At 43.7% G+C, this 16,632-nt stretch overlaps 1 protein-coding gene across 1 annotated transcript; it reads right to left on the bottom strand.

Annotated features, from left to right (window-relative positions):
- Positions 1–843: 843 nt before the first annotated feature.
- On the bottom strand, positions 844–1,869 carry LOC147716877 (olfactory receptor 5M11-like). Its single transcript, XM_086919818.1, has one exon. The coding sequence runs from the start codon at positions 1,840–1,842 to the stop codon at positions 844–846; it is 999 nt and encodes a 332-aa protein (XP_086775944.1). The 5' UTR covers positions 1,843–1,869.
- Positions 1,870–16,632: the final 14,763 nt, after the last annotated feature.

The following is a 16,632-nucleotide window of genomic DNA, read 5'->3' as shown; positions in this document are numbered from 1 at the left end:
AGTTCACACCAGAACCTGTGCTGCTATGGGAATTCACAAGGGCCGATTATCAAGCTCATTATCGCCGCGTTAACGGCAGTTTCCTGCCGCTAAAGCGGTGATAATTTTAATGACGTTCTTGATAATATGCCCCCAATTAATTATAGTTTAACTTGAACAAATGTTAACTATTGAAGCAAAAGGACAGATTGCAAGTGGGTCCACAGTCATTAATCTGAGATTCAGTCCTCACTAGCAACAAATCACTCAAAATAAACTCTTGTAATACAAAATGTTTAATATATCTGGGAGCTTATTTCAATTCGTACAATTCCTTTAGCCAAAGAATGAAAGTGCACATTTCTTTATCTTCTCCGGATAGCTCAACTGACTGTGTGATCGTAGATGAGTTTCCACTACCTGAATCTGTACCTAAATAAATGAACATGCTAAACGATGTTTACAGACATCCAAGAGGGAAGGTGAGCTTCCACTTATCATTTGTGTTTTTATTTCTTGAATACTGTTAAATCACATATATTTGACTGCTAATTAGAAAGTTCAAAAACTTAGTGGTATCCGGGCATTTTGTCTTTCCTGTGGTTTGTGAATTATCATTTTCGGAATGGTTCGAAGTCTCATGTTCTTGTTGAAGATGCGGCTCCATGGCCGTTAGCCATTGAGTAGGAACAGTTGACTTGACTTGCTAGGGTTTGTCTGATATCTCCGAGCTACATTGGCTATGTATATTTTGTGTGTGTTTTTTGTTTTTTCGTTACACGTTACTTATGCACTGTATTGTGTACACTCCAGAAGTAAGTGGATTGTCTGTATCCTTGGTGTGTGTTAATGGCATGGAAAATATTAATGTAACCTGCATGTTCTCACAATGATCTTCTTTAGGGCATCTTTCACTTCCTTGTTTCTCAAACTGTAAATCAGAGGATTTAACATTGGGACAAAGATTGCATAGAAGACGGATAGTACCTTATCTTGCACGATGGTGTGGGTGGAAACAGGTTGTAGGTAATAAATGAAGAGAGTCCCGTAGAATATTGAGACGGTGGTGAAGTGGGACGCGCAAGTGGAGAAAGTTTTCTTCCTCGCGTCAGCAGAACGAATCTTAAATATAGCTCTAATAATGCAGGAGTAGGATATAGTGATGAGAAAACCAGTGGTAGTCAGGTTGAAGCCTGATGACCAAAATACAGCAAATTCTTTTTTGCTTGTGTTAGTACAAGATAGTTTTATTAAGGGGGGATCAGAACAGAAAAAGTGGTCGATGGCGTGTGACCTACAGTAGGATAAAGTCCAGGTAAAAAAGGTCTGAACACCTGCATCAGAAACACCATATATATATGGGCCAGCAACCAATAAAATACAGACCCTCCAAGACATTCTGGTTTTATATGTCAAGGGATAGCAAATGGCGACATAGCGATCATACGCCATTACCATAAGAATGTACTGCTCCGTAATCACAAAGACCAGGAAAAAGTAAAACTGAATGACACACCCAACATATGTGATGATCTTATTGCCTGTTAAGAGCTGGGCTAACATCTTCGGAGCCACCACCGAGGCGTAGCAGGCATCAACAAAAGAGAGGTTGCACAGAAAAAAGTACATTGGGGTATGGAGACGTGAGTCAATCACTGTCAGCACAATTAAGCCAACATTCCCGAGCATTGTGATGAAATAGACCACAGAAAAGAAAAGAAATAGGATAATTTCTATGACCCGCTCATTGGTCAATCCAAGCAAAATATATTCCTGTGTGTTTGATAGATTTCTCACTTCAATGCCTCGCCAGTCCATCTTCTGTGGGGGAAAATGGACACAAATAACAGAATTTAAAGACATAATTTAGACTATGGTAGAAAGTTGAAAGCAAAGCTATTATAAATGACAGAAAGTTCTCTGATTCCCCCACACAACCAGCTTTGATGCTACCTTTACTGCAGGCACTGCTAACTCAGAGTGGGTGCATGGACTTATTCCTCACACTTTATTAAACAATGACATATTTCCGAAGAATAACATGAGGGAATTTTGTTTTCCTCCCTCATTCTGCACTGAGGTGCAGAGACAGCTGCCACATAGAAAAAGTGGTGAGGTGGGTGTGCGGAGAGGGAGTTTAATAATAATTTTTAAAAAGTTAAAGTTAAACTTACCTGCTGCCGGCCGCTTCCCAAGTCGTGCCTTCGTGTTGGTTCTTCTTTGTCCCAGCAGATATTGGTACTTCATCACAGAATCCGTGTCCAATGCGTGCGCTGGTTGAGCAGCGCAAGGATTGGCCTGAGTGGGCTGAAAAGACGCTCCGCTCAGATCAGGGAGCCTGTGGGGTTTCACCAGCTCAGGTGTTAAATACAGTCGGGTTAGAGAAACATAAGTGCGCATGTGTGTTTGGCTGGCCTGAGACGGCATGCCAAATACACATGGGCACTTAGAGAGTGTACGTAGCACTCCTCCACCCCCCTTGCTATGCCCCTGCCCGCCCCTTCCTGCACATGCTGGCTGAACCAGCTGCTTAAAAATAAAACAAATATGAAATGTTTTATTTTTTAGGAGCCGGCTCTGAGCCAATGGGGGGAAGCTCCTCTGCCATTGAGGAGGAGCTGCCCCTGCTGAAGGCCACATTTATGAGCCCTGTTGCATTGCTCTTGCACCACGCAAGAGCAATGCAACAGGGGGGGAATTAGAATGCGCCCGCCACAGTGGCGGGCGCATCCTTCAATTTTAACATTGTGGCGAGCGGTGCTCTCAGCACCGCCCGCCGCAATGCTAAAAATGCACGTTGTGCTTTTCAACGCACAACATGACAGGCACTGTGCGGTGCCTGTCATGTTGTACATTGAAATGCAGCGGGCTATTATAGGTACCCCCATGTGTACCCCCAACCCCCCCGGAGTTCCTGGGGGCCCGCAACGGGGCCCTGCAGGGAGACTCCACATGCCTTTCCGTGTCGGCAATGCCACGGAATACAAAAAATAGGGTGCATACATACCCCTGTACTACGTGGCAGGCACCATGCAGGTGATGCCAAATGGTGCAGGTATATGTAGGGGTGCACCATAGGTGCCCCACAGGGTACATGTCTCTGCCCCAGGGATTAAGAGGGGCCCGCTATGGGTCCCCAAATCGGTTTCTGCCAGTCATATTGTGACGGGTTGACAACCGCAGAAGAACTGGGGGAAAGAGATATCATAACCCTTATGGCGGTGCCTGGCAAGCACCACCGCAATGCAGGGAAATTCAATCGGTCCGACGGGCAGTCGGATTTGAGCCACCTGTCTGGACTGTGGCGCCACGCTTCCCCCGCCATGATAATATGGTGGAGGAAAACATTGCAATGGCAGAGGGACCGCCACTGACAGCCTGTCTGTGGCAGTCCCTCGCCATCGTAAAAAGGCCCTGAGTGTTGAGTTGTAAATAGGGTCAAGTGCCTTTTATAAAAGTATTTCTCGAGTTTTGTGATTACAACCTGTTCCTTTTACTGGCTAGGAAAGTAGGCTGTATAGTTTCAAGAGCAATGAATTAGAAAACTCCAGCAGCTGGGCATTGTAGTCACGTTGACTCAAAGCTTCTATTTGTGAGCAAGCATGTTTGGTGACTGTATAGGATTTATTCTGCTGTTCTGTTTTCCTTTTTTCAAAAGGTATCTATTATTTTGGAATACTTTTCAATTTAAAAAAAAGTGTTTTCTCCTTTGGTGTGAGTTCTTCACTTTTTTTTTTTACCACCGAGTGTTTAGCTTAGTGTTTAGCTTAGTTTAGTTTAGCTTAGTGTTTAGCTTAGTAAGCAAGCTTTTTTTCAGACTGGCCTTTACTGTGCAGATGTTTTGTTCTAGCACCAAAACATGTGGTATAATTTGCTGTATTTTCTATTGGTCATATGAAGTAACGTGATAATTGAACGATACTCTGTAAACTGCAGCAGGAGTTATTTCCTAATAGTGAGAATTTTGCTTTTCATCTTTCTGTGGATGTAAAATGTTATCTGCATACTTTTAACATGTGGTATTTTAGCTTGATAATAGCTCAAAAGGATTTAAGTTTTCCGAAGTAATTTAAACAGCCTCCTATTTTTCGTTGTTATATAATATAAAGAACATGTTAATGTATGTTATCTTATGTTATTAATACTTGTAGAGCGCGCGATTACCCTAGGGTGTCCTGGTGCTAACTACTGATTACCTTGGAAACATAGGGCCTAGCAGTAAGAGAAAGCCATGTCTTAAGGCCCTTGTGAAAGGAGATGAGGTCTGGAGCATTTCCGAGTTGGAACGGTAGTTCATTCCAGGCTTTCTTTGCACAATGAACAAAACCTCTACCTCCGCAATTGTTTTTTTTGAAAAGGGGGATTTGAATGAGTTTAGATCCAGTAGATCGTAATGTTCTCCTTGGGATATATCAAGAGAATTTCTTCCTAATGAACTCCGGACCAATGCCATTGACAGCTTTAAAGACAATCGATAGTGCTTTAAAGTGTGATCTTAATGGCATTGGGAGCCAGTGTAGTTTTCTTAGATCTCAACAACATCAACTGCTCATTCTAAAAACAGGCAAAGTGTAGTTATCTAGGAGGCTATAGGGTCATGATTGCAATGGTGCAGCAGGTGCAGTGGCACTGGGACTTATTATAACAAATGCCTTAAAAAAATATTGTATTTTTACAATATACAAATTTCAAAGTATTTACCACAATAATTGAAAATATCACAGTGTACTGTTTAAATAAAGACAATTGTAAACCATAAGTAACACAATGCGTGTGACAATGCCATTGCAAATATTTACTACATTCACTAAATGCTCATTATCGTTTCAGAGATTATGTTCATGTTTAAATTTTTTTGCTGTAATAAAAAAAAATGTGAAGTGCAAAATAAAATAAAACTTTGTAAGAGAAATATGTAATAAACAAAAAACTTGCCTTTCTCAATAAAACAATAATCTCACTTTCAATGTGTTTCTTTCACTTATATTGCACAACTGCTCAAATGATCATTTGAAAAATGTAAAGTTAATTTTCATTTGTTTATCTTAACATTGGAGAATTACCAAACAACACATTTTCATCTAGTTTTCGTAATCTTGTTTTTTTGGATGCGCAAAACAGCATTTACGCTGTACTTGTATGGTTTTTCATACACCCTTTACCTATTCTTCCCGTAGCTGCACCACTTTAATGCCGACTTATCAGGTACATGTTTTTGTTTATCTTCGCCCTCCACCATTTACCTGAATTCCCCACTTTAAAGTACCACTAGTAACAGCACAAGATATTGCCTTTTGTGCATAAACAAGTCCTAACACAGCTTATTATTAATCACATAGGCAGAACCTAATTCATTTACTAATCTTTGTTTTTATTTTGGACTTGGACCTCCGTAAAGATTTCTGATGTGGATGCATTAGTCTAGAGTCCACAGTGCAGCTTAAACAAGACTGGGCCAAACCTGTCATGCTAAAATTCTGTGCTGTTGATCTGCCGGGCAGATTCTCTTACTATGGGACTGCCCTGGCTTCCCCAGAGTTTGTTAAGTCTTTACCACATCTAAAGAGGCCATTACAAAGAATGTATTCTCTGATATTTAACTAATGGACGTCAAATGGGGTTTAGAGGTATGCTCTGAGGGTGGTTATATAACAGAATATTGTGAACAACAATATAGTGTTAAGACAATGTTGGGCCTTATTACGATGTCAGTCGGAGTTGCCTCCGACTGACACCGTTTCAGGGCAGGAACCGACCGACCATAGGTCGGCGGTTCTGACTCCCCATTTAGGATGCAACTGCATATAGTGAGGTCTGAAACATCGATTTGTTAACGAGAGAGCATGTGCGGCAGGCTCAAAACACCTGCAGCACAAACTCCCATTGAAAAATAGAAGTTTGGGAACATCTCTGCATCGTGTGGCAGGCATCTCACGGTGAATGCCACGTGGTGCATGGAAGTTTAGAGGGGCCCAAATGCGGATGCCGTGGAGGAACGGGGGACCTGCTTGGAACCCCCAATGTAGCTTTCCAGCAGGCTGACATGAAATGACTGTCGGAATCCAACATCATAATCCCTGCGGCAGAAACGCCATCCTTAAGGGATTATGGTGAGTTTCTGACCAACGATGGGCTCCTTAAGCCTATCAGAAAGCATTGGGTGATCCCTCCGACTGCTGCATCCAACCGCATGCATTGTAATGCATTGGTCAGACCGCAGCAGTCGATGGTGGTCGTACCGCAACCGACAAGCCATCGGTTACGGTCCGACCACCATCGTAATTAGGCCCTTTGTGTCTAAAAGTTGTCTGCAAAATGATCAAGTTTACATGCTTTGCATGTAAACCACCCAGATATCATAAAATAGAATTTCGGTAAAGGTAAGAAGGTGTCAATTTTGATACATACAATATTAAAAGTCATTTATTTAGAATACTGTGGGGATGGCAACAGACTCGGGTTTTATTGACTTGAACACTTTTCTTCCCTGTATTACTCTCCGGTAATAGGGTAGGGGGAGGTCACTGTCCGATTCAGCTCCGGTTACTCCTCTATCCCGGTGTCTTCTGGGACTTGCGGTCCGGACGGTAGGCTCGTCTTCTTCCAGCTCGGTGTTCAGATAGGGGCAGTGATGGAGGAAAACGGGACAGGTCTTAGTACGGTGTTCAACAGATTGGTTAGTGTTTCAAGGAAAGGGAGTGAGGGACACACGTGCGCAGTAACAACCCTCTAAACGAAAGTGAATGGCAATGCCGTGATGGCATAAGGGTAGTGCACTGGAGACTCGGATGAACGCCTCAAGGAGGTTTAACCCACTTACGTCCCGCCCAGCCCGCAAAGCGTGACCGTACCTGCGAGAGCCACACTTCCCTTGAAGTGTAGCTGGGCGAAGCGCCTTCTCGTTGGCCTCCTGGCTTGTCGTTGCAGGCGTCTGCTCTCCCTCCTGTCTCTCCTCCGATCCACTCCTCTTTCGTCTCGATGGTCATGACGCCTCCGCCGTCCCCGCTCGCTGCCTCCGATCTTGTTATGTTATGTTAGAACTATATTTCTTGAGCGCACGGCTACCCAGATCGGGTGTCCCGGCGCTTTGGCAGAGAGTCCTGAACACAACCAAGAAAAACCCAGCGGCAGAAACACTGTAGGCCCACTGGTTAGGCGGAGAAGAGGAGCGTCTTGAGCTCCTTTCTAAAGGCCAGAAGATTGTTAGCCTTACGGAGTGACAGAGGGAGCTCATTCCACAGCCTGGCCGCCATAAACTGGAAAGACCGGCCTCCCATCCGCACGCGTTTGATCACTGGTACCTCCACTTTAGCCAGGTCAGCAGATCTCAAACTCCTCCGGGGAACGTAGAGAGCAATCCGCTTCCTGAGGTAAGCTGGGCCAATGCAGTGGAGGGCTTTAAACGCCAACGTGAGGACCTTGAAACTAATTCTGCTAGGGATAGACAGCCAATGCAGCCTGCCGCGCAGTAGAGAGGCACTGGCTCTCCGTGGAAGGCCAAAGATGGCTCTGGCCGCCGAGTTTTGGACAACTTGCAATCTGGATACCAGATATTTAGGCAGACCAGAGAAAAGTGCGTTAGCGTAGTCTAAACGCGAGCCCACAAGTGCTTGCACGATGTTCTTGCGATATTGAAGGGAAAGCAGTGGGAGAAATTTCCTCACCATCTTCAAGATACCGAAACATTTCCCCGCCAGGCCCGTGATGTGGGGACGAAAAGAAAGACTGTCGTCAAATACCACACCCAGATTTTTTACTTGGGCAGATGGTTTCTCAGGGGGGAACATGTCGGAAGGCCACCACGATTTCCAGCCAGGGTCCTCAGCGCAGCCAAAAAAGAGCAACTCGGACTTATCCGAGTTACATTTCAGGTTCTGGTGTTGAAACCATGCAAAAACAGCACTCAGGCAGTCTCTTATTCTGTCGCCATTAAAAACCTCTCCCTTCCTGCAGGTAAACAGGAGCTGGGTGTCATCAGCGTATGAGATGACCCGGGCTCCAAATGCCTCCGCGACCTTCGCCAAAGGGGCCACATAAATGTTAAATATGGTGGGGCTCAGGATGGATCCTTGAGGCACCCCCACCTCTAGCGAAGGCATTTCCGCGGAGAACGGAGGAGCCCAGATCACCTGCCGACGGTCGGTTAAGAAGGATTGAAACCAGTCCAACACCGTCCCCCGCAGACCTACCTCCCTGAGTCTTAGGAGGAGGCCGGCGTGTGGGACGGTGTCGAATGCCGCCGACAGGTCCAGCAAGACCAACATAGCCTTTCCCCCAAGATCAAGCGTTTCCCTGATGGCGTCGGTCACCTCCACAAGAGCTGTCTCCGTACTGTAATTGGCACGGAAACCAGATTGGGAGTCATGCAGCAGTTTGTTATTCTCTATAAAGGTGGTAAGAGTATGCTGAACATGTTTCTCCGCCACCTTCGCCAGAGCAGGGAGGAGGGAGATTGGTCTATAGTTGGCCCACTGTAAAGGGTCGAGCAGAGGTTTCTTAATGAGCGGGAGAATAAGAGCATGCTTCCATTCTTTAGGGACCACTCCAGAACTCAGAGACATGTTGAGCAAGGGGTTCAGCAAGTTGTTAATAGCTGGTGCCACCGAGCTCAGGCATTTAGCCGGACACGCATCCAAGGGGGATCCAGATTTCAACCGGGAAAGCAGCTCCAGAGAGGACTCGCAGGATAGCGGGGGGAACGTCGAAAGAGTGGGCGCCAGCTCGGCTGCAGCGGATGGAAGGACCTTCAGATCACTTTCCACAGCTGCAGCCACTTCCAGGGACCCCACCCGATCGAAAGAGTCCTGAATCCTACGGATCTTGTCCACAAAGAAGTCAGCAAGCTGCCTGATCCACTCCTCAGTATGGGAGTGAACCCTAGCGGCCGCCACCGGCTCTACGAATTCCTTCACAATTCGGAATAGTCCCCGGCTCGTGTTATCAGCCTGGTCTATTCTATGCTCGAAGTAGATCTTTTTAGCTTCGGCAATCTGTCTGTGATAGGATTTTATCGCACCCCTGTACTTCAGTTTCTCCTCAGGCGCATATCTGCGCCGCCAGAGCCTTTCAGATCTTTTGCAGTCCTGGCGCGCTTTTCGCAGAGTAGCGGTGAACCAAGGAGCGGAATCCTGGCAGGGGGCTGTCCTGACCGGTTTCCGAGGGGCAAGCTCCTCGAATCTTGTCCGAAGCCACCCCTGGACTAGCGGCAGGTCGACTTCTAAGTTCCCAGTCGTAATGCAAGGATGTGCATGGATCAGCGAGCATATCAGCTGACACCTCCTCTTGCCTTGTCTCCTGGCTCGCCTCCGATGTCCTCTTCTCCTCTCCTCCGCTCCTTGCCGTCCCAATCTCACCCGTCCAGTTCCACACGGGGTAAGCAGCGCCAGGAACTCAGACTGCGTGCACAGTGGGACCCATTGAAGGGCTTTGCATCAATGACCCAGAGGACACAGCACCCATCAGGGTGAGATTGCCGCACTACATTTCCCAGAATTCCAGAGTGGTGTGTCCACCAATCACAATGGGGCTTATGAAGTGGCCTATCAGAAGGCAGTTAAAACAATAAATGTAGTGTGGGCTAAACTGCTGTTTCTTCTGTGGGACTAAGCCTATGAGGAAAGAAGTTTTCCGAAACGCGTCAGGCTGCTCCTGCTGCGTGTGTGGTCTGCCGAGCACTGCTGCTGCCCGAGAGCTTCCTCAAACCTGTGGGTAACTTTGGAGCTGAATATATATATTCATCGGCATTTTTCAATTGTTCGAGGTATCGAAAACCTCTGTCCACCTCCAATGTGCATGAAGCTATGGACCACTGCCAGCGGCAGCCCGTGATCACACGAGGAGTTTTCAATCACTGGATTGTTCTCATGGCCGAGCAGACGTCATCACACGAGGTTGGAGCTGAAGGGAAACCAAGGGAGCCACTGACTGTCATTTTTCCGCGATGCTCCATTCATATTTGCCGCGCCTTCACCCTGAACTTTGACCCACTGTCCACGCAGCATCCACTTGGGCGCAATGCTGGCTGGGACATGAAGTTCCATTATGAACTACATTTTCTCTCATCAACATCAGGTGACTAGGGGTGTAACTTACCTTCCAATGAGGGCAAGTCAGGACACTTAAAAGGCGTGGGTGGAGCCTCATCACGGAAGCAGCAGCATCTGAGGAAGGTTACAATACCGAAATGCATCATGCTATTCTGTGTCTTAAAACGGCTCCCGAAGGTTTCCCTGTGGGGCCTCTTTCCTTTTCCTACCGGAGGGGTCTGCTTGTTTATATATATATATATATATATATATATATATATATATATATATATATACATATATATATATATATATATACATATATATATATATATATGGATCGAATTCTGTTTCCAGGTTGAACCCACAGAAAATACGGACCACCACACGAATTGCAGAGTGTCACAGCAGGCGTTTATTCAACCATTTTGCAGCTTAGGTTTTGGCATGACGCGTTTCGGGCAGGGTCTGCCCTTGATCACATGACGGACATGCAGTGTTTTTTCATTTAAATAGGGCACACACTCATTTTTTTCAATTCACAGTGACACCACGTGATCTATACATAGACATAGAAAGTAGACTACCAATGTGAGGTGTTTTACATGTGCATACAATTGGGCGCTGTCTATGGGCTATTTGTAAATCTTGGCAGCATTTTTGTACAGGGCACCTGAACACAAATATTTAAAATAACAATTAAGTAACGATGTACATTTATAACCGCCTAAATGCGTGTTAAAAATTTGTGTAACAGTGAGCTAGCGGCATATTCCTATATAAATGACACTTTTTTTAAAAGAAGGGGTATTGCTACACGTATCTGTACAGCGAAGCAATTATTTACACCAATGCATCAGATATATAACATATAAATATGTTAAAATTCTAAAAAGACAATATATAAAAGTCCATGATAATAATTTATAATGCATAAATAAATAAATATTATGCTAAAAAATACATTGTGCAAAAATGGCAGTGTGTTCCACATTCGCTGAGATAGCCTTAGTGTATCTAGTTCATTCATTACAGTTGGAGCTAGCTTACTCAAGTATTACAATCCAATGTCACGTTACAATGTACAAATATTTGCTTGAATTAAAGTGCCAGTGCTGAACCATGTAAACAGGGATAGTGACCTATCCCTTGCCCATTTGGCAACCCAGGAGGGTTGCGCAACTTGGTCTTGCTCCAACAGAAATTCCAACTGTAAAGTGCTAAGTGTTATAAGTGCAACCAAAATTGTGGGAGGTTTAAAAATGATGATTAAAGAGAGAGGGAAAATTAACAGGATAGAAAAACTGATCATATGTTCGTGGTCAACCATGTATGAGTCACTAGGGCATTTATTAGCTTGATCTATTACAATACGCCCGGAATGGATACAGATTTAGTGATCACATGATAGTAGAGATGGAGAATAAGGCAGGACAATTTAGACTTGAATTAAAGGAAGGTATGTATGTCTTCCCTATCATTGAGGCCGTTAGGATGCTTACTGTTAAGATTCAGGATGTATCTGGTCTCTAACTGCCTCAAAGTCTTGTCCCTATCCCCACCTCGCTTTAACACCGGTGCCTGGTCAATCACAAAGTATGTCAAACAGTTCACATTCTTATTGTGACTCACTTTGAAATGTCGGGCTACCGGGTAAGCCGGATCACAGTTAATGATTGCACGAATGTGCTGTAGGATACGCATGTAAACAGGGTTTTTTGTACTGCCTACATAACGCAAGCCGCATGTACATGTGAGGACGTATATAGCGTACTCAGTGCGGCAGTCATATTTTCCCCTGATGGATATTTCTTTTGTTTTAAAAGGGGTTTTGTATGTGGCAGTGTTGGCTCCAAAGTTACATGCCCTGCAAGTGGCACACTTGCGGAAGCCATTGCTTGTGGGCATCCAAGTTTGAATACTGGTGGACCCGGTTGGAATCTCCCTTGATAAGAGATTAGCCATGTTTTTAGATTTCCTGAACGTCACGCTGGGATGTTCTGGCAACGTGTTTCTCAGAATGGGGTCGGTTAGAACTATGGGCCAATTTTTATTTATGATGTTACGTATTTTGCGTTCCTGTCTACAGTAAGTGGTGATGAGTCTAGGTGAATTATTCTCATCCGCTGTGCTTGTGTTATTCTCACTGGTGCTGGGTAGTAGGGTATTTCTTGGTCTTTCACTTGTTTTTTTCATGGCTTTTTTCAGAATTTCCTCACTATACCCTCTCTTGCGCATGCGCTCTAAGCATAATTGACTGCAGACATCGAATTGCTCCGATGTACTGCAGATACGCTTAAGCCGTAGCAATTCCCCGTAGGGTATGCTAGCTATTAAGTGACGTGGATGCGCGCTGGATGCATGTAATATTGCATTGCCAGCAGAAGGTTTTCTGTAGGCTGAGGTAATGAGTGTCTCGTCAGTTACTTGTATCTGGACATCCAAAAATTCTAATTTGGAGTCACTCATGTTGGAAGTGAAGTGAAGATTAAACTCATTAATGTTTAACAGGTTGACAAATTCTTGTGCATTTTGCATGCTTCCCTTCCAAATAACGAAAACATCGTCTATATAACGAAGCCATGATATCACATTATTTTCAAACATGTCCCTGTGTGTGTTCATGAGGACTTGCTTTTCCCAAAAACCCACGTGCAGACACGCGTAGCTCGGGGAAAAGCAAGCCCCCATGGCTACCCCCTGTTTTTGTCTATACATGTTCTTTTCAAAAGAAAAGTAGTTATTATTCAAGCACCATGAAATAAGAGACATTAACATTTTGTTATGCATAGCATATTCAGCAGGACGTGTGTTTAAAAAGTATTCAACACCACGCAGGCCACATTCGTGTCTTATGCTGGTATAGAGAGACTCTATATCCAGAGTTAGTAAGATCCAATCCTTTGACCAAGTTATGTTGTTAAGGTGTCTTAGAAAATCCCCAGTGCATATATATATTGTCGCTCCAGGTTGTCCACCTCTTGAGTAGCACACGAGCAATCAAGCTGCTGCTCGTGTGCTACTCAAAAGGTGGACAACCTGGAGCAACAATATATACATATATATATATACAGTTCAATTTTTAAAAAGGTATAATCTTATCATAAAGAATTGGGGGCCCATTAGGATGGCGGGCGGATAGCCCCCGCCAGGCTGGCGGTAGCCACCACCCGCCTGGCGAGGGCGATCCCCCCACCATCCTTGCTTCAAAGACCCCCCGCCATATTAGGATGGCTGGGGGGTCCGCGACCGGGGCGGAAAAGGGTTGTATATGGTGGCGGTGTCTATCAGACACCGCCAGCCATATTACAATGGGCTGTAAACAATGCCTTTCCGTGGCGGCAATGCCGCCATGGAAAGGCAAGCGGAGTCTCCCTGCGGGGGCCCATTGCGAACCCCCAGGGACTCCGGGGGGGTTGGTGGGTGCACATGGGGGGTACCTATGGTATAATTTATAAAACAGCAATTTAAGCAAATGCAGGAAACCTAATGGTCTTTGGATTGGTTAGATAGACAAGCAGTGACAGTGTTGTATTTTGAAGGGGTTAGATTTGCAAATACCATCCAACATAATCAACATGTGGGAAATGTTGGCCTACTTCAATCTAAGTAACAGTTGGCGAAAGAGTTGGCCGTTGCAGGGGTTAGATTTCCTATTCCAACTTCAATATAAGCAAAATTAGGAGAAGTTTTGGTTTTTGGAAGGGTTGGATTTACAATTTGCACTCTTATCTAAACAAAACAGGGAAATTGCTGGACTTTGAAAGGATTAGATTTGCAATTTCAACTCCAAGCTAAACAACATCAAGGAGAGAACTGGATTTTGGAGGAGTTAGGTATACTATTCCTACTACAACGAAAGCAAAACCAGGGAAAGTGAATTTAGGAAGGATTACATACACCATTGCATATCCTAATCACTTTTAACCAACCATCTAAATACCTCACTAAAAAACATTTTTAAACACATATTCAAAATAGGAAATAGATACCACATAAATAAAAAAATATATGTAAAAACATTAACCAAATAAACATCCTACAACCTACAACCAATACAATGATAATATTAAAGTAGTAAATACATTAAAAGGGATTAAACTAATAAGATTAGTAGAATATATATATAATACATTTTACAAATTATATTATTAAATACACCAATTCATCAACTAATTAAAACACAACAAACATGTACATAACAAATAATCAAATGTATCCTAATTACTAATTAAATGTTATTAAATTAAAATTAAAATAATTGGAAAAAATGTAATTTAAATTAATTCCTGCACTATTTCCCTACAAACTGAAGAACCCACAACTAAATTGTGGTTTAATAATGTAACTTCCATTAAAATGACATCATTCACGCAAATAAGTAAAGCAATTTATGAAGTAATCATTTTACATGATTAATTAGCTAATAAATATTTATTTGAAAAAAACTACACATTTTATTGACATTAATCGAAAAATTTCAAAAGCAACAATAACTTTCTTCATAACTTTCCCCGTGCCCTTACAAACCCAATAACCGGTTACTATTCAGTGTAAAATAAAAAGTTTGCAAGTGAAAAACTGCATACTATATTTAAAAAATATAAAACAATTACATTAATATTATTGACTCCTAAAATTAGTATAGCTAATGTATATCAAATGAATTAATACACCTATATTAAAGTAAACAATATTTTGTGTACATTTATTTTGTAAAAATTATATTTCATAAAGAAAGTATGGGCCTCATTACAATGGCGGATGGACTATAGTCCATCCGCCATCATATTATATTTAGGACTGTTCGCCTACGAGGCAGCCTACCCACAATCCAAATTATGATGCGACTGCCACCACGGTGGTCACATTTCCTATATTTTGTATTGTGGCGGGGATGCGGTCAACAGCCCCCACCTCATTACAAAAAATAGGGTGCAGATGAATCCATGCACTACATGGCAGGCATCATGCAGTTCCTGTCAAATGGTGCAGGGATATGTAGGGGATTCAGAAAAGGGGGTGGTGATAAACAGAGTGTCTGAATTAAGCAGACCCCTCTTACCCAGTCCAAAGATCAGTGCTTGATCCATCACCGTTATTTAGCTCACTGCACCATCCCAGCTATATGCAAATCAGTCTGTCCCTGGCCCAGTGCATCATGGGAACAGGGCAGACTAAACTACCAAGCCAATTCTTCACCAGAAAGGAGACAAGCTACCGGGGACCGGTTTATGGCATTTCAGCCGTCGTCGGCCCGGCTTGCTTGAATCCTGATGGTGCAGTGAGCAAGGGACTCATGTCTGAGTATAACCTGCCACACATATAGTGGCCAAAAACGATTCAGAAAAGGGGGTGGTGATGAACAGAGTGTCTGAATTAAGCAGACCACTCTTACCCAGTCCAAAGATCAGGGCTTGATCCATCACCGTTATTTAGCTCACTGCACCATCCCAGCTCAGAACCTGGCTATATGCAAATTAGTCTGTTCCTGTCCCAGTGCATGATGGGAACAGGGCAAACCAAACTACCAAGCCAATTCTTACACTGGGAAGGAAACAAGCTTCCGGGGACCGGTTTCTGGCATTTCAGCATAATAAGTGAACTGAGGCTGTTACCATCTGCCAGCTTCCTTCTTACTCTCATGGGAGTCAGCGGTTTGTCATCTAGATAGGCCTAAGATGCCTCCTGCTGGGATAGCATTTCAAGGGCTGTGATTTCTCTCCTGAGCAAAGAAACTATTAGCATTGGATTGTCAGAATGTTCATGTCCACCTGCTAACTGCATGGCGTTTGACCCTTCCTCTTTATGAAATGATCCAACTCAATACCTATGTTTTGTTGTCATCCCAAACTGCTTCTGTATATATACAATGCGCACATTATATGAAGATTACTTTTTACAGCACAGAGCTGTGTTCTCTGTATCATGAGGAGCCTGACACAAACACATTAAGCAAGTAGGCCCTTTATATGAGTATATGAGTATTCATTCACTATACTTTCTCCTGCTAAAGCTTTGGATGCATTCAGCTTGCTACATGTGTACAGATCTTGTATCTCTTGGTTCACTGCTAGCAACTAGAGTTATGTTTGGAATATGTTACCTACTGGCGGTTGTCAGACAGTAGTTATAGCTAGGATTGTTTCCAAAGGAAAAGCTTTTTTTTTAACTGGCCTATATCTTTGTCACCATTTGCAGAATCACAACATTTCCCCAAAAAAGAGTACCAGGGGTTCTTGTTGCGCATGGAAGGGTCAAGTGGAAACCGAGAAAAAAAATGTTGGGGGGGGGGTTAAAAAAAGTGAGCTTTACATGTTAATTCCCATAGGCGCATTAAACACGAATGCAGCCAGAACTGCCAGTTGGAATTACACAGAATTTGGCAGAAAGGTAGATTTGGTTATGCAGATCAGAATTGCACTTATTTGGTGAAAGTTTGTTTAGTAGTTGTTGAGTAATTTAAGGGAATGGGGTGCCAAGAGCTCCAGCAGAGTGAGAGCAAACACGTGGAAGCGGATGTTTCATCTCTTTCCCTGCCCTCACACATGCAGACAGGGAAAGAGAATAAATAGATTGCTCTTCCACAAAGGGAGCTGCCTTTCCAGTAGCTCCTTCCATGCAGCAG

Source organism: Lissotriton vulgaris, chromosome 5 (assembly GCF_964263255.1).
Source record: "Lissotriton vulgaris chromosome 5, aLisVul1.2, whole genome shotgun sequence".
Lineage (NCBI taxonomy): Eukaryota > Metazoa > Chordata > Amphibia > Caudata > Salamandridae > Lissotriton > Lissotriton vulgaris.
This window is presented reverse-complemented; position numbering and strand designations above follow the sequence as displayed.